The sequence below is a fragment of the Andrographis paniculata genome, unplaced genomic scaffold (assembly GCF_009805555.1).
Source record: "Andrographis paniculata isolate CXL003 unplaced genomic scaffold, ASM980555v1 Contig53END, whole genome shotgun sequence".
Classification (NCBI taxonomy): Eukaryota; Viridiplantae; Streptophyta; class Magnoliopsida; order Lamiales; family Acanthaceae; genus Andrographis; species Andrographis paniculata.
The window spans coordinates 1370354-1391188 of record NW_026137588.1 but is presented as its reverse complement, the minus strand read 5'-3'; the positions used below and the strand labels follow the sequence as shown (position 1 = coordinate 1391188).

The 20835-nt window shown below is 34.6% G+C and overlaps 3 protein-coding genes across 6 annotated transcripts; 1 reads left to right on the top strand and 2 right to left on the bottom strand.

Moving 5' to 3' along the window:
* The first annotated feature begins 927 nt into the window (after positions 1-927).
* Positions 928-6523, top strand: LOC127255199 (mitogen-activated protein kinase kinase 3). 4 transcript variants are annotated; one of them, XM_051280620.1, is made up of 10 exons: positions 928-1058; positions 1131-1254; positions 1381-1632; positions 2410-2628; positions 2739-2876; positions 2983-3150; positions 3598-3711; positions 3838-3945; positions 4079-4170; positions 5225-6209. In XM_051280620.1, exons 2-10 carry the CDS (start codon positions 1153-1155, stop codon positions 5583-5585), a joined length of 1554 nt encoding a protein of 517 aa, XP_051136577.1. In that variant the 5' UTR covers positions 928-1058; positions 1131-1152; the 3' UTR covers positions 5586-6209. The 4 variants fall into 4 exon arrangements, with proteins under 4 accessions (XP_051136577.1, XP_051136578.1, XP_051136580.1 ...); XM_051280621.1 differs by having other exon boundaries at positions 935-1058; positions 1143-1254; XM_051280623.1 differs by lacking the exon at positions 928-1058 and adding an exon at positions 6314-6523 and having other exon boundaries at positions 1084-1254; positions 5225-5599.
* On the bottom strand, positions 6349-8392 carry LOC127255200 (CASP-like protein 4A3). Its single transcript, XM_051280625.1, has 3 exons — positions 7593-8392; positions 7380-7509; positions 6349-6534 (listed from the first exon to the last, which is right to left on the bottom strand). The coding sequence occupies exons 1-3, from the start codon at positions 8246-8248 to the stop codon at positions 6349-6351; spliced, it is 972 nt and encodes a 323-aa protein (XP_051136582.1). The 5' UTR covers positions 8249-8392.
* Positions 8393-13157: 4765 nt separating this feature from the next.
* On the bottom strand, positions 13158-19974 carry LOC127255247 (protein EXECUTER 2, chloroplastic). Its single transcript, XM_051280714.1, has 11 exons — positions 19506-19974; positions 18684-18800; positions 18544-18609; positions 17941-18047; positions 17755-17836; positions 14847-15533; positions 14558-14684; positions 14071-14237; positions 13912-13986; positions 13531-13623; positions 13158-13421 (listed from the first exon to the last, which is right to left on the bottom strand). The coding sequence occupies exons 1-11, from the start codon at positions 19848-19850 to the stop codon at positions 13320-13322; spliced, it is 1968 nt and encodes a 655-aa protein (XP_051136671.1). The 5' UTR covers positions 19851-19974; the 3' UTR covers positions 13158-13319.
* Between the last annotated feature and the right edge of the window lie 861 nt (positions 19975-20835).

Here is a 20835-nt window from a genome sequence, read left to right as displayed (position 1 = left end):
TTTTAATATAACCTTTTTACATAAAAAGTAAATATATATATTATTTATTAATACTTATATATTTATTAATATTAAATATTATCTTATTAATAATTATTTATTATGTTTATAAAATTTTTCGTTTGATGTAAATTTATATAATTAATATATATTAAAAAAATATATATTTTATAATTCTATAAAATTCATATAAATCCATAAAGAATTTAATCAAATACTTAGAAATCCATCTAAATCAATTACTAAAATCTATCAAATTCAAGTAGACTCCGTGAATTTTCTAAATTCTTTTAGAATAAAAAAAATTCATTAAAATCTCAATTGAATACACCCCCTTAAATGTCCTAATTTTCAAAATGTCTTAGGTGATGATTCAATAACTTATAACTTCGACTATTGACATGCTAAATGACCAAATTATTATAAATTATAATGTATATATTTAGAGAGTATATTGTTCAAAACGTAAAGATATGATACATAATAAATTTGGCACTACGTTACTTTTGCAATAAATGAAAAAAAAAAAAACTTATTGCGTTCTCGATTATTGTTTTGAATATTATCTTTGATCATGGTGTACTGGTACTTATCAAAATGCACATCATTTTGTTCTATTTTGTTCCAAGCTCTGAGCTCACTGCTATACTTTTTTGCTCGATAAGAGGATAGATTATTTTTTTTTAATGTAAAATGATCTACCATTGATATATAATACCACCATAAAGAATATATGTTATATCTATGCATTTTTTTTTTTTTTGTTTTTTTAACTTATGTATAAATTCATAATGGTCTAATTTATTATATAATTGAAATTACATATTTATTGCTACCTGCGACATGCGATCCAATCCGTTAATGTGTCATTTACAATCACGCATCACCGACGGCTGGTTTGAAAAAAAAATACGGCAAGTGATTTCACGGCTTGGGAGAAGTTGAACCGAAGCCAATTTTTAGAAGCGGTTTGGGTTCTAGCTGATTCGGACCGGCCGTTTCGCAGCCGGATGGACAAGTCTGTTCATTACTAGAGAGACAGGCTAATCAAAGGATAGGTACTGATATAAATACAAAGGATCGTATTTACATAAATCCGCGAACTGCCTTTTCTGAATTCGGCTCCTCAGAATTTCTTGCAGGTTCACTGGCATGGCGGGGCTGGAAGAGTTGAAGAAGAAGCTTATGCCGCTTTTCGATGCAGAGAAGGGATTTCCGTCTAGCTCTACAGTTGACCCTACCGATTCTGACATGGTTGGTTGTTTGTTTGATTTTCCCCTTTTTCTGTTATGTACGAGTCTTGGATATAAGCGTATCTTCGTTTAGGGCATTATTTTAGTTTCTAATTTTAGTTTTTTTTGGTTGAATTTCTTGGCGCAGTTACTGGACGGTGGAACAGTGAATTTGCTGAGCAAATCGTATAATGTGTACAATATTAATGAGCTAGGCCTGCAGAAATGTACATCGTCTGCTTTTTCTGTGGATGATGGAGAGAAAACGTATAGGTGTGCTTCTCATGAGATGAGGGTTTTTGGGTCTATCGGGAGTGGGGCGAGTAGTGTTGTTCAGAGAGCTATTCATATCCCAAACCACAGGATTATTGCCCTAAAGAAGATTAATATTTTTGAAAAGGTAGATTTATGCTGAATTATTTGATTGTGGTGCTTGTTAGGGTTTGCTAATATTTGGATCTACTTTTGGAGTTTTGAAGTGTATAAAATAGTGAATGTTTGTTGTTCTGAACAGTAGGTTTAATATATATATATATATCATATTTATGCAAGTAAGATAGATATAAGTGTTTTGAAAATTATGTGTGGTAGACTCAATGTTTTGATGTATATTTGCTGCAGGGATATGACATCCAGACATAGATCGATGACTTGATTGCACGGAGTAGCTTAGGAAATTAGGCTCTATCTTAATATGGTTTTTGAAAGTCTTGGAGTTTTGAAAATTTTAAGGAATAGTAAAAAGTTTGGAGTGTTTGATGTCATGTTCCGTGAGAGAAAATAAGTATTTAATGTGATGTTTTTGTTGAAAATTTACTCTTGTAGATGAATAGTGCCAAAAATAATGTGTGGGTGCACAAAAACAGAGCCTTGGTTTTCAGTTTTGACATTAACATAGGTGTTCGTTTATTTACATTTCATAATTTGCTTATTTTGGCATTCTTCATACATTATAAACAGAAATTTTGTAAGGACAAGAAAGTTTTCTTTGTTGACAGGGTTCAATTTGTTTTTTTGGAACTATGAATTCATTTGAAGTTCTGCACTTAATTAATGCATATGACAAGGAGTAATGTGGATTCTTGACTTTCCGAGTTGCTGTCTTGAAACTAGAGAAATATGTTAGGAGGGGACTAGACAGTTGTTGCATATCCATCTCAGAAGATCTTATTTTCAGGAGAAAAGGCAACAACTTCTTACTGAGATAAGAACATTGTGTGAGGCACCATGTCATGAAGGCCTTGTACAATTCTTTGGTGCCTTTTACACTCCAGATTCCGGACAGATAAGCATTGCGTTAGAGTACATGGATGGCGGGTCTTTGGCAGATGTTGTTCGTTTGCGTAAAAGCATACCAGAACAAATTCTATCCATTATGGTGCAAAAACTGTTGCTTGTAAGATCATTTATGCATTAAAGTTATCCCTGTAATCTGTTTAATGATATGCTATGTAATAATTACTTTTTGAGTTCTGATATGGTGTTTGATTATTTCCACTATTTAAGGGACTAAGTTACTTGCACGGAGTTAGACACTTGGTTCATAGAGACATCAAACCTGCAAATTTGCTTGTAAATCTCAAGGGAGAGCCAAAGATCACAGATTTTGGTATAAGTGCTGGGTTAGAGGATTCAATGGCAATGGTTTGTGCTGGATCTCTCATAACCATATTATTTTTTATAAATGAAATATGTAGACAGATTTGCAGTTCTTCAAATGCCTCTAACTTCTCCTAGAATGGTTTTTCAGTGTGCAACTTTTGTTGGAACTGTTACATACATGTCTCCAGAGCGCATTCGCAATGAAAGTTACTCCTATCCTGCTGATATTTGGAGCCTTGGGCTTGCATTATTTGAATGCGCTACTGGTGAATTTCCATACTCCGCTAATGAAGGGCCTGTTAATCTTATGTTGCAGGTATGTCTCAGTCGATTGTGGCCATTCAATATTGTATATGGGAGATTTTGGTGTTATATTTCATTACATGTTTGCATGAGTGAAGTGGATGCATTAGTAATAGGTCCTTTATAATAAAGAAATAAAAAGATAAAAGAAAAACAGTTTGAATTCTGAAATGCAGCTATGTGTAATTTCATTAATTTTGTCTGGTAAATAGACGAGCAAATGATGATGCTATATTAAGATTCTTTACAGTTACAATTTTAATTAATCTGAGGCCAGCTCTCTTTGACAAAAAACATTAAGAAAACACTAGACGGTTTTCATTCATATCAGCAGTTCTTTTGATTCTGGTCCTCAAGCAGTTTCAACAAATTTATTTTCTATTTATGAATAAGTAAAGTAAAAGCTTGTTCAGATTCGGATATCATTCTAACACATTCTGCATCAATTTTATTATTGAAGATTTTAGATGATCCATCCCCATCATTATCAAATAAGAATTTTTCTCCAGAGTTTTGTTCGTTTGTCAATGATTGCCTACAAAAGGATCCGGCTGCTAGAGCAACAGCTGAGAAGGTAAACAACAATAGATTATGTACTCTTTATTGCATTATGTTAAATTGGTTTGTTAAAATTTACCAACCCAAGCATTACATTTGGTTATGGGTTTTTAATCTGTTGACTGCTGTGCCTGTTCATTAGCTGCTTTCTCATCCATTTATTACAAAGTACGAGGATGCTGGGGTGACCTTGGAAACTTTTGTGCAAAGTATATTTGACCCAACACAGAGGATGAAGGAACTTGCTGATGTATGTGAAATCATTCAATTATGGATATTAAGTTCTGTCATTTTTCTGCATTTGAAATCTATTTAAATCGCACAAGTAATCTACATTTCTGCATAAGATGTACATCCTTATGAACATGTTTAGCTTGACACAGATGCTGACGATTCACTATTACCTACTTTTTGATGGATCTGATGATCTTTGGCACCACATGAAGACTTTATATGATGAGCATTCAACTTTCAGGTGCGAAGGTTTTGATGGATTCTTCTATTTGCATAAAATTGCGATAGTAATTTTACTATAAGCCTATCTTTTGAGTGCTTGCAACCTTTCCTTGTTGACATAGTTAGGATATAGGCCCTCTGCATATTACAGATAGCCTATCTTTTGAGTGCTGTGAAAATATTTCCACCTGAACTCTAAATTGGTTTTTCACAATCAACCCAATCAAGAATGTTATCATCTACACTAACAGTTAGTTATTTCTTTTCGTTGAGTGTAATCAGTCAGTAGTTTCATTGGTCTGTGTGCTTCTCAGTCGAGTGTAGCTGTTTGCCTGTTTGTATTTTATGGTATATGAAAGGGCTCCCTGGTTAATCGTGATCACGATTAGGCAGTTGGGTATCCGAATGCCTACTGGCAAAGGTCTTTTATGTGACAAACTATCTACTTTTGGCCCTAGGTATTGCAGTTTTGTGGGTTTAATCCCTGCCTGAAAATACCAGATGAACTATTGTTGCGTAAATACTGAAACACAATGTTGAGCTCTAGCCTTAAGCCAACCATGAAATTATGTGACAAAACTTCTCCAGTAGTTAAAGGCAGTTGGAGTTTCCCAAAGTGACATTTTCGTGAGTTGAGTTGGCATATATTGTTTTTAATCTTGGGTTTCACAAATGAACAAAGTAAGTTGATATTGATTGTCATTTTATCCCTGTGAAAGTCCAGCCACATTACCACCAGGTATATCACTTCTAACAACCAGCTGAGGGATGCATGCTCTAAAAGTCAATCTAGGCACTCGTATCAATAAATTTGTGGAAAGCTTGTATTATATGATACATATGCTCCTGCATGAGAGTGAATATTGAGATGATTAAGATATATGCAATCGAGATAGTTAGGATATACGCCCTCCCTACCTGTGTATTTTATTTTTAGGGTTGATTGTTGATTTTGCTCCCTTATTTGAATAAATTCAAGATTTCATCCATATCTTGATTGCATAGACTGCTACCTTCAGAATGGGTTCGTCATCTGAATATTCTGCTTTCCTTTCAATCCTCATGATTTGCAGTTTTGGAGGGAAAGAATGTGTCGGGGCAGATGATATATTCTCAACTCTGTCGAATATTAGGAAGACACTGGCTGGAGAATGGCCCCCAGAGAAGCTAGTGCATGTCGTGGAGAATCTCAAGTGTCGTCCTCATGGTCAAAACGGTATTGCAATTCGTGCCTCCGGGTCATTTATTGTCGGAAATCAGTTCTTGATATGTGGAGAAGGTGTACAAGTGGAGGGGTTGCCAAATTTTAGAGATGTATCAATTGACATAGCTAGCAACCGTATGGGCACATTTAAGGAGCAGTTCATTATAGAGACGAGGAGCGTCATCGGATGCTACTTCATCACTAAACAGGAGCTCTACATCGTTCAGTAAATATGAAACAAAAGGTATGTATATAATTCTATAGGCAGATTTTTTATTTTATTTTTTGATCAATCTCTGTTATGGTGCCGAAAGGCTAAAGCCATCTATCTATCTATCTATCTATCTATGTGGTTATTTGGATTTCTTTCATACACTTATTTCAAATGCTAATAGTTGATGAGTCTGATGAGATAGATGAGACAAGAATTGTGAGCAAACACTTTAGGATGAAGCTCAAGTGCAAAAACATGAATTATATATTTATTTTTATTTTCTATTGAACTCTCTTTATGTAATTCTATCATCTCAACTATCATTTCTGTGTGAATTTATTCTTTATACCAAATGTCCTAAATAGAATTCTAAATTAAAATAGTAATTGCAAGAGGCAGCACAACATGGAGATGGAAAAAGGGTGAGCCCAACTCTAGCCTCCACATTTACCCTCGCAACTCTTATCACTGTTATGATGATACTGATTTATTTATCAAAACAAAAACTCTAGCATCATCACCACCATAAATAAAATTCATGTAATGATTATGAGTTGTTAAATATTGCACTGCATTGCTCCTTACCTTCAAAAAAAAAAAAAAACACTTACTTCCTATTTAATTCCTGGGGAAACAGTTACTTACATGAGATACGTTTTACCTGGCCTGGCCTGCCTCTGCTTGTCTATTTGTTTGTATGTATTATGTACAGACTTATTGGATATGAGCAAGCCTTCGACGCAGATGGCACGACACGACACGACGTGTAAAAGGGTAGGCTAGGCAGAGCAGAGATTGTAGCCGGAGATGATGGAGCTGGAAGCAAAGGCAATGAAGGCGAGGAACGACATTGCTATGGACACGGTAGCCATCATCGTGAACTCGTCCTTGCCCCAGTTGGATATCCAGTCCGTCACCCTTGTCGCTGCACAAGACGCCGCCGACACCTCAAGGTACGCCAAAATCTGCCACATCATATCCCTATTGTTAGTTGTATTCTAAGGGTGTGTTTACCTTAAGCTTGTAGGATTGTATTATAATACATAGTAACATTTTAATACATCATATAACTACTTTAAGTACAAATATTACTAGATAAATTAATCTCACCCATCTCGATAAATAATTTTTATCCACTGTAATCTCACGTAGTAAATGCACACTTATTGAATTATATTAGTCTAGGTCCAATCCATTTTGTATTCATTTTAGGATTTACATTCATTCATTTTAGTAATACACAAATCTTTTTTATTTTCCCAAAAATTCACATGGTTTCAAAGTGAGAGGTCCTGTGTTTAAATAGTGAAAAATTATCCACATAAATTTTGTGCGAGATGAATCCACATTGTACGTGAGGAGTGTATTGGGAAATTATATAATAGGGAAAAAATCATTTTTGGTCTCAATATAATCAAAATTTATCAATTTTGGTTTCAATATAAAAATTTTATCAATTTTGGTCCCATCATTTTTTGTCAAAATATAATCAAAATTCATCATTCTTGGTCCCAATATAAATTTTTTTATCAATTTTAGTCTCAATATAACCAAAATTCATATTTTTTGTCCTAATATAATCAAATATTATCTTGTTTGGTCCTACCGTCAACAAATCGACGGAAAATGCCAACGTGAACTTGCAAGATTATGCAATTTCTTCAAATATAAATATAATGTTTGATTTCTTTTCATGTTAGCATTTTCCGTGCATTTGTTGACGATGAGACAAAAAAAATAAAAATTTGATTATATTAGGACAAAAAAATGTTGAAGGAAAGAAAAGAAAGCAGCAAGAACTTGCACTTGCCTGATCCATGGAGAAATCGAAATGGCATCTCCTCTTCCTCCTCCTCCTCCCTTTCCCCAAATGCCAGGCCCCATCCATTGCTTGAAACCCAGAATACACAAACCCAATTATATTCACTCCCAGGCAATACCTACATCATCCAAATTCAAATTCAAATTCAAACTCAAATGAAATCCAAATTCAAACTTAAATTCAAATTCAAATCCACCTTACCTGTACTCGATGTAGCGATCGTAGGAGTCACCGCTCCAGCCTTGAGTCTTATCGGCCGCCATAACTGAAAACGAGATCAAGCAAGTCACCATCTCAAACGCCCTCAACATCAGCGCCGCCTTCCTCAGCGCCGCCCGTCCGCCGCCGTCGTCCGCTTCTCCTTCTCCGCCGTACCCCTCCTCCAATCCAACTCCACCTACCTCCACTTTCTTCGGTTCCTCTCTCGTCAATCTATTCAGCCCTAACACCACCGGGGAATTCCCTTTCCCCGCCGAATCCGTACCAGATTTCTCTCTCCGATTCCCATTCCCTCCTCCTCCGCCGCCGCCGCCGCCGCCTGTATTCTCGAACGTGTGTTGCTTCTCCGAGCGTGGCCACGGGAGCCAGTTCCTCGGTGCGGCGGCGGGAGAAGTCGCCGGGAAATTGGATTTTCCGGGAGAGTAAGGAACTAGGGTTCTGGCGTTTTTGTCGTTTTCCGGTAAGGAGGGGGAGAGGGAGTCGGAGAAGCGGAAAGGCGAATCGGAGCGGTAGGCGGAGTGCCATGACTCGGCTTGGCTCGCCGGAGAAGCCGTCTCGTCGGACATTGATACGTTGGAGTTGGAGTTGCCGTTTCTGCGCAGCGTTCTCTTGCTCCGAGGGTGCTCTGGATTTTCCATTGATTGAATAACTGGAGAGAGGAAAAGAGTTTTATCAATGGAGGAGGGCTATTTCTGGCTTTCTCTTTCTCTTTGAATCAGCAGCGAGAAGCCATTGTTAACAGAACAGAGCATAACAGTGATTGGGTTGGATTAAAACTTCCATTAAAGTAAAGGAAGAAAAAGAGAAGGAAATGCAAGCACACATACATACAGTGCGGAGTGGAGTGCAGTGGGATCCACTTTTTCGTTGTTTCTTTTTTTTTTTGAACTTCCCTTTTGAATTTATTGAATAGTATATTTATTTGAACGAGAGAAATTGAATCGAATCAGGACTGATACTTGGACAGAAGAGTGACGACACGTGGCACAGTGACCACTGATTTCGGGTGATACAGTGGGTAGGTAGCTCCGCCTCCGCTCGCTCATCCCAGGTTTTATTTCCAAACTTCGAACATTTATTACTCAATCATTCCATGAAGAATAATTATTAGAGTAATTCTACTCGCTTCAACAGTGTATTTGTTCTAAAAAAAGGTTTTTTTTGGATAATACTCCCTCCATCTCCATCCCATATAACATACGCGAATGACTGTAGACACATAAATTTAAGTAAAATATAATTAGTAAGTGATTAAGAAGTGTATTAATAAAAATAATTATTATTTAGTAAAAATAATTATAAATTAAGATTAAGACAAGTAAATAGTTTAATTAAAATTAAAAAAATTATAAAATTATGATAAGTTATGTGGGATAGACGAAAATAGAAAATAAGGACAAATTAGGTGGGACGGACGGAGTAGAAATTAGTGAATTAATAATAATAAATTATAATATTCTCTCCGTCTCAGCTAATTTTAGGTATTTTGTAATCAGTGAGTAATTAAAAAGTATATTAGTAACAATAATTATAATTTAATAAAAATAATTTTAAATTAAGATTAAGATGACTAAATAGATTAATAAAAATAAAAAATTATGAATTTTAAAATGTATATAATTGTATTTTAAAAAATAGAAATGACAAATTAAGTGGGACAGACGAAAATAGAAATAGTAGATAAATTAAGTGGAACGAAGAGAGTATTATTTTTTTTATTTTTTTTAATATATGAGTAATATTGTTAGTCTTTTTAAAATATGAATTATTAATATGATTTTAAAAAATTAAGGGTCTGTTTCTTTACAGTAGTTTTCTCCAAATTTTAAGTTTTTCCAAAAAAATACATTTTTTTTTTCTCACAACATCTATATTATTTTTATATCAAATTCAAACCAATTTTTTTCCAAACTCATCAAAATAAACGCACCCTAAACTAACTTTTAACTCTTATGTCATAACTCTTGAGATGCATATGTACTTCATAATAACACTAATCAAATTTACTCTTAACTTAATCAAAACAGTAACTGTATTATAATCCTTTTTGTATTGTTTGATGTGTCATTGTATTTTTCTAACATTTAATATGTGTTTTAGTAAAAAATTGGAGAAACAAGAATGTATTCCGAAAGTGGTGCGATTCTAAAAATGCGATGTTAAGGTGCGGATCACTAATTCCTTTCGAAGGATGCAACCCATTAGACAATCTTTCTAAGGCGATTGGCAAGAGATACAATTCTAAGTTGGTAAGGATCCATTTCTTGATTCGTGTTAAAACAATACTGACCGTTGATTAGCAAATTGCATTGCTGGATTTAACAATAGAAAATCAAGTCTTTAGCTATCGGTAGTAATTTTCAGGCATTCAGAAGTTTGACCGACGCCTATAATTAGGATTCAATTCGAACTCATTTGTAATAACTTCACAAGTTGGAAATCACATTTTTGTTAAGAAGAGTTTAAATTATAAAAAGCTCTGGACGTTTTGAGCAGGTGGCTTGTAATACTCGTGACAAGAGTCACGTGCTCGCCATCCATCCCATTTAACTCTCGCATTTTGATAAATTTATATTTTTCATAGTATAAACGCACTGCTTACTTCCCAATATAATTACAACTTTGATTCTTCGAAATAATGAAGTATCATAATTCTCATCATATTATCATTCGTAGTTGACATATTTATGAGATGATTACTTCGCAAAGTATAACTTTGATTTAAAAACAAATACAAGTCGCTTACCTTGGTGAACTCATCACGTTTCATCAATCGCGAGCGTAGATTAAAGCAGCTTGCAGGACGGTGAAGCATGATTCTAGATAATAGAACATTAACTCAGTAATAAAAAAAATTAATTTATCTTTTTACATGACCTAAAGGATAAAAAAGTCTTAGGAATTGCAAAGTACATTAGCAAGTGAGTATTTTATGTAATCACACTTTCACATAACATTATCATATATATATCATATCGACTCTCAACACCTTTTCTTCTTTCGTTTTTGCATCTATATACAATTATCATTAACACTACTCATTAAATCGCAGCTACCCACCATTTCATCCACACATTAACTATCACATCTATAACACAATTCTACAATGCAATTCAAACACAGTCCACCCCTTCGATTCACCCTTTAATTTTGCATATTTTTAATTTCCCGTAGCATAGATTTAATTGCATTCAATTCAATTTCTGCATTCATAAACTCACACTCGTTTCTACTCAAATTTTACCTCACATGAATACCTTGAGTTCGAACCAGCAGATACCTATCATTTGACAAAATACATACATTTCTAATACGCAATCAGCACAGCATTTTCGCATTAAATCCATACCAAAAACTAATTTTTAATCATCACTTCACAATTGAAAATGGGTTTAAAAAATATCAAGACATATCAGATTATAACAAGAGAATAAATATACATTCTTCCTAGAATTTTGTTGCATTTAAGCGCAAAGACAATTTAGAATCATGACATATTCTTGCAAAAATGATTGAAAAAACATGTTTAAATTCTGCATTAACAATTGTGGGGTGGGGAAGAATATGATGAGTAAGTCGGACAAACTTAGAGAAATATTGAAAAGTAGTAAATAAATCATATTGTAAGATGTGAAAACTTTTGCCACATCATTAGAACTTGCTACAACCTTTGACACAATCTTTTGAATTGGCAAAAATTGTCACATATTACACTTTCATACATTTTTAATCTGACATTTTATATTAATTGAACTTCAAATTCTGTAAATTTTTAATGATGTGGCAACAATGGTCACAAATATGACACTTATCTATTTTTCTTCCTTGATAAGCCCTGTAATTTTATCATATTCTGCATATGTCCCCTAGCAATAGATACATATTTTTATTTAGAATGTTTATAAACAATTGACATATTTTCTTATTTGATAAGAGTAGACCAAATAATATTAATAAAAGTATCAAAAGATTCATTGCAACACACATTCCTTCTTAGGTGCGACCCCTTACAATCTAAATATTAGTATTTACCATTTTGTTCGAATTTTTTACATCATTTTGTTAGCATGCAAATTAAGAAATAATAACATTGACTAGGTAATAATAAAATAGAATATTAAGAAAAAATTATTAAAAAGATAATAAAAAATACAATGGGATAAAATAGAAAAAGTGGTATGAATTGAGTGATTATTTGCTAAAAATAGAATAATAAAATTGTAAGTGAATAATTATTTTTTACTGTAAATAAATTATACATAAGCTTAATGTAAAATAAACTTAGCATAATTATCTAGAATAGAGAGAGTATAGAATATTATTATTCTTTAATTCATGTGTAATGCATTGCTGACTATGTAACCCCACCCCTACCCCCCCCCCCCCCCCAACGTGTACGTGTGTAGCTTTCGTTTGGTTTTGATTAAGCAACAATAAAAATATTATTTGTAAAGAAAAGAATCTAAAGTTAACTTTAGCTTTTAAAAGTGGAGGTGTTGTGTGTTATCTTTCTTTTGTACACAATTCAACCCTACTTTATCTCACTTTTAGTTCAAATAATTCATTGGTATAAATGGACAAATGTGCACAACCAACCCCAAAGCCATTTTTTTACAAAGCTACAAAAAGTAATCGCACCTCTCTCTCTCTCTCTCAAGCCTACACATGGAAAGGAACAGCAATTAGACTTGCCCAACTCATTGGAACAATTCAATAGACTACGCCTACACAATTTGAATTTTTTTTAAATATACTAATATGTCTACAATTTCAAGAAATATGGAACATAAAATAAAATAACATAAAAACCTTCTTCAATTTGAAGCAAAAATATTCAATTTGAAATTATTCGGGAAAATCTAGCAATAAAGGCTCTAGTGAATTGAAGTGACAAAAATCACTTGGCATTCTGCCCTCTTTCCTCATTTTCATTTCATAAATACTTATACTTAACCTCCCCCAAAACTAAAAAAAAAAAAAAGGAAAAAACACTAACAAACTTTCCGGGCTCATGCTAAAATGGACTAAAACCTCAAACTGGAGCTTGACTTGAAACTTTTTGAAGGAATCTTGTTCATAGAAGTGGAGTACCAACTACTAACTCAATGCCAAAGTATTATTTCACATAACATGATGACATCGGAGCATTTCTTTCTATACTTAGAGAGTACTACATCGACACCGAATTAAATCATCCCAACAAATAGAGCCAAATAAATCTGTTGTCTTAACTACACAACCTTATGAAGTTTGATTCAAATTTTGTCATCACTCAGAGTCTTCACATTATCACTAGACCCTAAACAGTTTCCAAGTTTATTTTTAATTTCCCAGATTTGGTGCATCCTTACATACATTATGCTTATGTTATGTGTACCTAAAACAATAAAGTTACAAAATAATACTTAAAAGAAAAAACATGCTTTTTCCTACAGACATGCCATAAAGACCGACTTTCTCTACCAAGGTAACAACCATTCAAAGGATGATAAACTAGCAAACAAGGTTCCAATCTTGCTTCATATCCTACCTATCCGAAAACAGTAATTCAATAACAACACACCATGACATATACACCACTACTTTAGTGAACAAAAGGTTGTATTACAAAACTTCGGGGAGGAGGGCAAGGGGGTTATGTTATTTCATCCACAATAGCAAAATTTCAGCGGCAAGAAAACATAAAAAGGAATGCAGTTGCGATACCACTCACTCAGGAAGTTTCAAACGATTAAATAGCACAAGAAAACTTTGCTCAGGGACAACATAGAGAAAGCCAAGGTCTGCTCCTTTGACATACGGCCCAAAACCCTATGTTCAATTGATATTAAAAAAATGAGGGTCAAAAAACCACAAATAAAGGGCAGATTAAACAGGAATTGAAATCAGGATCATAATATCATGTCTCATTTAGGATTACCTTGCCATTCAGTTGAAGGAGCTCCCCCTCCACCCATTTAGGATTCCGGAACCCAAATTCTGCAATTCTTCCCTGCCCTTTGTAACTTGCAACCTATATGAAAGCCAACTTTACTGAAAGCCATTTATTGCATTGCAATAAATCAAATAGAAGTATATTGAATCTTGTCCCAAGGGTTATGCATTATTAACCATATATAATATTCAAACAAAGCTAATATTTTGCATGACAAATTCTTCTTTCTTATATTATTAATCATCTACACCTTCATTGCTGGTTTTATCTTCATCTTCTAATATATGTTTTATTGTCGCTAGAGCAAATTGTTAGCTGTTAGTTGATAATTCAAACTGAGGGAAAGCTAGGACGGGGTTGACATACCACCCCGAGTTCCGGCGGATACATTCCCTGGTTGGCATGACGGCTACCCTTCCCTACTTTAGCACGAAATGTTACCTGGCCACATAGGAAGTACACAATTACAAAGGTATAAAATTAAGCATTCAAAAAGAAAATAAAAAGTAGCCACAACAGACGTACCTGCCCAGCAGGAACATTCAAATCCCCTGTCAGCTTGACAGCTTCAACATATTCAAAGAACTCCACATCACTTGACTTATCATCATTATTCGTTTTCCAGTTACCATATTTGAGCCTTAATTGAACTACTTCAGTGCCATATGGACCAAAAGCACCAACATATAGACCTGCATTGACCCAAATACACTAGTGTCTTAAATAACATGTTTTGGTGCTTCTCAAATGACCACGTCACCCTAAAGCGTTGAATTGACAAAAAGAAATTGTTTGATACCTATTTTTATATGTAGCCGGTGCTCCTTATTTTAAACATTTGCATGTAAAAAAACTATTTCATACCTTCCTTATCTAACAGTATATTGGAGTTTACTTAATCTTAGAGAATAAGCAGATAAATAGGTATAGTGCAACATATATAATATTTCTTTCATAATTCTTAATCCACAAGCATGTGATCAGGGAGAGAGACTACAGAGGGTACACTCACCTTCGAAAGGATCTAAATCACCTTTGGAGATATTGATACGATTAAAATATGTATATTCAGATAGCCGACTTTGCTTCTGTGCCTGACTGACAGCAAGTTTTACTATTTCACGTACATCTCTAGATACCTTCAGGAAATTACAATATAGTAATTATGAGGTCAGAAATGCTGACATGTAAGATTTGAGAAATTAAAAAATTTGAATCAGGCCATGAGAAAAACTAAAGCCATCAAATCAAGACTGGTTATTCAAGATGAGATATTGACAAAATTTTGCCCTAATATATACCTTTGGAGGAATTTTTTCTGAACTCCAAAATGCCTTGGCAACATCAGGAGGCATAAGCTCAGAAACACCCTGTGTAGCAATTGCAGCCACCTTAACTTTAGATGCAATATTCTCATCAGTATTATTATCTAGATGCCTCTTAGGAATATGCAAGAGAAATGAGTCTTTCTCCATATCTTTTATGTCAGCTGGTACACGTATAAATTCATCCTTTCCAGGATTGTCTTCTTTATTATGTAAAACCCCTCCAATGTAAAGTTTCATGTCTAAATTGTTTTCATCTTCCATTGTGTCACTCTCTCCATGGGCAGAAACTATATCAGGTCTATTGTTATCTACATCAGAAGCTTCCTCATCTGACTCTTCACTGGTTGTGGTTTCACTGTCTTCTCCAATAAACTCCTTCACAGTTTCCTCGTTAATATCCTCAGCAACGTCAACTTTCATCACTTTAACCTTTAGTTCTGGGATTTTCTCCTTGAGAAAATTTATAACACTCTTTATTCCTTCTTCAGCGGCTCCTTCTACATTGATGCTCTTACCTTCACCCATTTCTGCTTCACTTTCTTCTTGCTTATCATTAGCTACAGACGCATTTTCAGTTTCATCAGTTGATGGCCCGTTGGTGGATGTATCGGATGGACTTAAGTTTGTTGAATTCCCTTTAGTGTTTTTTAGAAATACAACCTGGAAATGTATCGTAACACTTATTAGGGAATAATTCATTCTTCCAATCACAAATAAACAGATCCGATCAAGCTAAGCAAATATGAAATTCAGAACTGCTTTTTGAATCTGATAATAGAAAGTGAATGAACAAAACAAAGATACATATATGCCAGATATGAGCACATAACTGTTTGTCAATATAGGATTACCAATGATGTGCTTCTGATATGAAGCAATTTATGAGGACCAAGAAGTTTATGATAATAATATCAGAAGTTTGATAGGAATCCTCTAGGTTTAGATTCTATATTGGTAGGTATCTTTTCAGGTTAGGTATCTTGACTATTACATAGTCGCTACTGGTTATATTAGAATTTGAGATTATCTTATCTAGAAAACAGTATCACTTTGGGCGTTGGCTTGTATAGGAAGGCTTCCAGTAGTTAGATTAATTTGGTAATCGAATTTATTTACAGTTCATTTCCTACCATTTGGTTTGACCTGCTGGATTTGAAGATTGGAGGGAAAGAATGAGATGAGCGATTGAGGGTTGTGAATTTGGAGATGACAATTCGAAAGATGCATGAAGAACAATGAAACATCCTATACATGTGAAGGATTGTAGTTCCGGCGGTTGAGCTACTCCTTTCACATACTAGAGAGTTGGGGTTCAATCTCCATTGGGCACAATGATGTGGAAAAAAAAATAATGAAATATCTTATACATTTGCAGACTACAGGCCAAGGTGATTATCTAGCTGGCGAGGATGGCCAGCCTCCAGCCAACCTGCTGCCATGCTTACCAGGTCTGTGACTGATCTAGCAGGGGTGGTGAGAATGCCATGGTACAGAAGGCACCTAGGCACCTAAGTAGTGATACGATAGTTCCATGACATGCATGGTAGGATGTATGATAAACTAGCATGTGAGACTGGGAGTTAAATTGGATGAGAATGTAGATCTTATGTGGATAAGAACTCCAAATTGCTAATAAGGTTTCAAGTGCTTTAGGACCAACCTTACTTGAGATAGTGTATAAATGGAATGGGATGCAAGGGACCATTAGGAAGCAACTTGGACAATTTGAACCACAGGATTTGTACATGATCATAGGTCTTTATTCTGCCTTCTAGCTCCATGCAGAGGCAGCTCCCGGAAATCGGGAGGGGCAGTGTACTCCCAGCAACTACACCTAGACAAGTATCTGAATGAGCACTTACAAGCATCATTAATGGAGGAAGGTGACTCTGGGATGAGAACTTCAGGAAATGGAAGACAATAGGTACTCGCCAGAACTAAGGCATTTTGATATGGAGGTAAACAATACAGTGGGCATGACCAACTTAGCAGCACAATTTTCTCATTTCATCCTTGGGAGAATCTCAATGGGGGATGAGTAGATGTGTAGCAAGTTAGTAACACAAAAAAAAGCCTATGATTAATAATAAGTTTGAAAGGATTCATATATAAGTTATATTCAATCCATGGTTGGAGTCCTTTAGGGGCTAGGTATCCTTATTTAGAAACAGCGATTATAACAATTAGATAACAGTCTGTAATTTTCCAATTCAATTCCTATCGGCTTTCCACCTTGCTTTATGAAAAGGTCAATCCAAACTCCTAACTTCCAAGTACAACAGAAATAGGAGAACACACATTCTGTAGTAATCTGGATATCTTAGGAAGATATTCATAAGCCACCAAATATATGGCAGCTGAATTTTAATCCAAAATAATACCAAAGAAAAATGGGTGTGTAGTTTTCACCCACGTTTTTGCATTATGTGTGCTACAGTCAATTTTTTTCAACCGCTATAAAACATCACATTAAATCTGAAATTCTTATTTAAAATATTATACTCCCTCCATCATCGAATTGCATGTTCAAACATTTTGGCACATATTTTAATAAAAATGAGTAATAATTGATACTTTTTACTTTTACAGGGAAAAAAAACTACAAAAGTAGATATAATATTTTACTAAAAAAAAAAAATAACAAGAATATTTTTTATGATAGTCCAAAAAAGGTAAGCGGACATATGTTTGGATGATAGTATTAAGGAAAACAAGATATTTCTTTCCATGTAAAACATCAAATCAAACACTTAGCTCCGTTAGATGAATTGATTTTTAGTGTATTGGTATAGAGAATTGTATTAAAGATATAAAATATATTATTTTAAGTTGAAAAATAAATATTGATTTCTCATCATAATTGCAGAAGACCAGACATCACCTGCATGTTATAGGTCTCATTGGCATCTTTAACCACAAAGATTTCAAACAGAGGAGTTCCAGGAGCTGACGTAACCAACTGTCTGCAATAATAAATAATAATCCATCATCACAGACTTTAACCTTGAATAACAATAAGGATTAATGGAATAAGACTATTTCTATCTTTAAAGTTTGTGGTTATTACCTAGGACTATAACTTTTTCCAACAAACCGACCAGTTCCTGGAGTAATTCGAATTAATCTCCCAAAAGGATCGGAGGAATCCTTAGAATAGCCAACCCACCAACCGACCTGCACTCATGCTTGAATTATGAACAAAAATGAACCATTCCATTCACCTTTTGGCAAAATATGAGCTAGCAAACAACAAAATAGGTTCTGCATGGTCCCATTACATTTTACTCATATACTATCATTAAGTCTATTCTAGTGTTCTTACATGATGAATGTACAAATATATACTAAAAATCGCTGGAATAGGGCATCACCATAATGGAAAAACCCAACACGGAACATATGGCTAAAATAGACCAAGAGAACATAAGGAACTACGCATGCCTAATGACATCCAGAAGAAAACAATAACATGCAGGCTAAACACTATTTCGTTCTTTTTTTTTTTGTGGGGGGTGGGGGGGAAGGACAACAAAATAACAGAGGACTTGTTACCATTATCTATACTGATTATATGCCCAAAACTTAAGCATGCATTGGAAGAAATATACTAGGTCTGACTTCATAGTTGGGGAAGGATAGGATAAAGATATCAATTCTGTGAAAATATTACCAGTCCGCTTGCCGTACTTCGGCATATCCTTGAAGCATCATTATAGCGCTCTTCGTCAATTGCATTCTGAACAAATCACCAAAACATTAATACTGACAATACTTACTAACACATACCACTTAAATGAAACATTAATTTACCTTCAACTGCAACATAATTTCGGCAACAGTATCCTTTGATGTTGCTTCAGCAATAGCCACTTTTAACTTTGCAGCTTCCTGGAAGTCTTCCTTCTCTACTGCATCTTCTAGTTGAAACTATGATAATTTGCAAAAAAGTCAAAAACCAATCAGAATCCAAGAAATTATCCTTCTCTATTTCATTTTCTAGTTAAGACTATGAAAATTGGTAAGAACCAATCAAACACCCAAAAAAGATGTTGATAATGGTGTCGGGAGTGGCCACGATATGTGATACTACAAAATTAAAGGAGAAGATTCAGTGTTTTGGAGAAAGTTAGTACTGATTGCTCTTCCTTGAGATGCCATATTCACCAATTTTTTCTTACAAAAAAAAACAAATAATAGTAACCCCCATTCCTCAATGTGTCTGGATTAATTTTTCCAAGTATTTCAAAAAAGTTGAAAATTCTTCAAGGAATTCTAGAGATAAAAACTGATCGGGTGAATGCTGCAAGATAACAAGAATATCCCTAAATAAGTTAAATCAAGGTTTATTTATACAGAAACTAATGATTCAGTGGGACAAACTGCTATAATCTTCATAAACTTTTTCTTATTAAATATGAAACCTTGAGTACCAGTGTCAAAAACAGCCTAGAATTTTTTGTTTTTCCAATGACCTGGGCAAAGCTAATCTGAAAAACTGAATTCATAACAAAAATTTTCTGAAGATTCGAACAAAATCAGCATTAATCTCACGAATACAAAAGTTTCCAACCAAAAGGATGAATATAAAACAAAGTATATCAACAAATCTTTGCAACAAGTAAAAAGGCAAACCTTGAGAACAGAGGTATAGCTTTCAGCCTGCTCGATATCCGAGAAATGGCTAGTCCACCTATTCCAATCCCAATGCACAGATGAGTGTGGCGATGATGATGATGAACAGCCGGAACTGATATTATTACTGCTAATGTCACCATAATTCCTATTGCTCTCAAAATCATTGCTACAGCGGCACGATAGGGTGGAGTTCCTGCGTCTTCCAAGAAGAAACGTGTTCGGTAAATTAAGCAGGGGCTTTTTCTTGCGAAGAGGGTTTATGGATTCAGGTGAAGAGGAAGAGAGTCGGAGCGGCGGAGGGACGGCGGAATGCCCCGTGGCCCAAGCGTTGGCCACTGCCATGGGGGATACGGACCGAATCGAAATCAGGATTGGCAGACTGGATGGAAAGAACGGAAAGCGGAGATAGAAGAGGATAAAAGATAGAATCGGTAGTGCGGCAATTGATTATAGTCTATAGATAGTTTCCACACTACACAGTACACATTACACTCGTAACTAATTGACTCGTTTAGACCTTGGAAACCATGTCTACAGATTTTTTAAATTACTTTTCGTTAATTAGGTAAAAAAAAAATTGTGAGAGTACAGAATTATATCTTGTTAAAAAAAACTTGGTCTGTTAAAATTTAAATTCATCAATTTTAGTATTAATATTTAAAAAAAAATATATCAATTTCAATTTTATTATAAATAATATTAATTTTAATTTAAAAAATTAATGAATACACGGAGACTCGCAATCACAGATACAGACTCACGTAGACCCATATATATACATACACACAGACTCGCACAGACCCACAAACAGACACACACAGAAATACGCACGTAGACTCACACAGACAGGCCCATATGCATACACACACATACTCACATACATACATATATAGAATACAGACTCACACACAATCACACACACATAAACATACAAACTCACATATATACACATATACAGACATACACATACACACAGACTCACGCACAGACACATACACAAACACACACATTGACATAGTAAAACATTTAATTGCATAGGAAAGATCAACATTTTATAAAAGTAAGAACGAAATATAAAGGTTTCAGACCTAATTTGCATGTATTAGGTTCATCGGGGATTTACCGGTGTGCATTTTCGGTAGCGGCTACGGATTCTTACGTCATAAAAAAATAAAATGAATGAAATATAAAGGCCTCCAGATCCACCAGCCACATATGGTTCGTCTAGTATGCCTTGTCGGACATAGTTTGCAGGGTATTAAATTGGGCCGGGAGTTTACCTAGGGTGTGTTTGTTTGGGGGTTTGGATTTTGAGTTGAGATTTGAA

Coding starts and splice junctions, on each gene's coding strand:
- LOC127255200 (XM_051280625.1), bottom strand. CDS start 8,248: ATGGAAAATCCAGAGCACCCTCGGAGCAAGAGAACGCTGCGCAGAAAC. Junction 7,510..7,592: donor GATCGCTACATCGAGTACAG/GTAAGGTGGATT, acceptor TGGATGATGTAG/GTATTGCCTGGGAGTGAATA. Junction 6,535..7,379: donor TCGATTTCTCCATGGATCAG/GCAAGTGCAAGT, acceptor ATGATGTGGCAG/ATTTTGGCGTACCTTGAGGT.
- LOC127255199 (XM_051280623.1), top strand. CDS start 1,153: ATGGCGGGGCTGGAAGAGTTGAAGAAGAAGCTTATGCCGCTTTTCGAT. Junction 3,151..3,597: donor CTGTTAATCTTATGTTGCAG/GTATGTCTCAGT, acceptor TTATTATTGAAG/ATTTTAGATGATCCATCCCC. Junction 3,946..4,078: donor GGATGAAGGAACTTGCTGAT/GTATGTGAAATC, acceptor AGCTTGACACAG/ATGCTGACGATTCACTATTA.
- LOC127255247 (XM_051280714.1), bottom strand. CDS start 19,850: ATGGCAGTGGCCAACGCTTGGGCCACGGGGCATTCCGCCGTCCCTCCG. Junction 18,801..19,505: donor GCTATACCTCTGTTCTCAAG/GTTTGCCTTTTT, acceptor AAATTATCATAG/TTTCAACTAGAAGATGCAGT. Junction 13,624..13,911: donor ATCCGCCGGAACTCGGGGTG/GTATGTCAACCC, acceptor GCTTTCATATAG/GTTGCAAGTTACAAAGGGCA.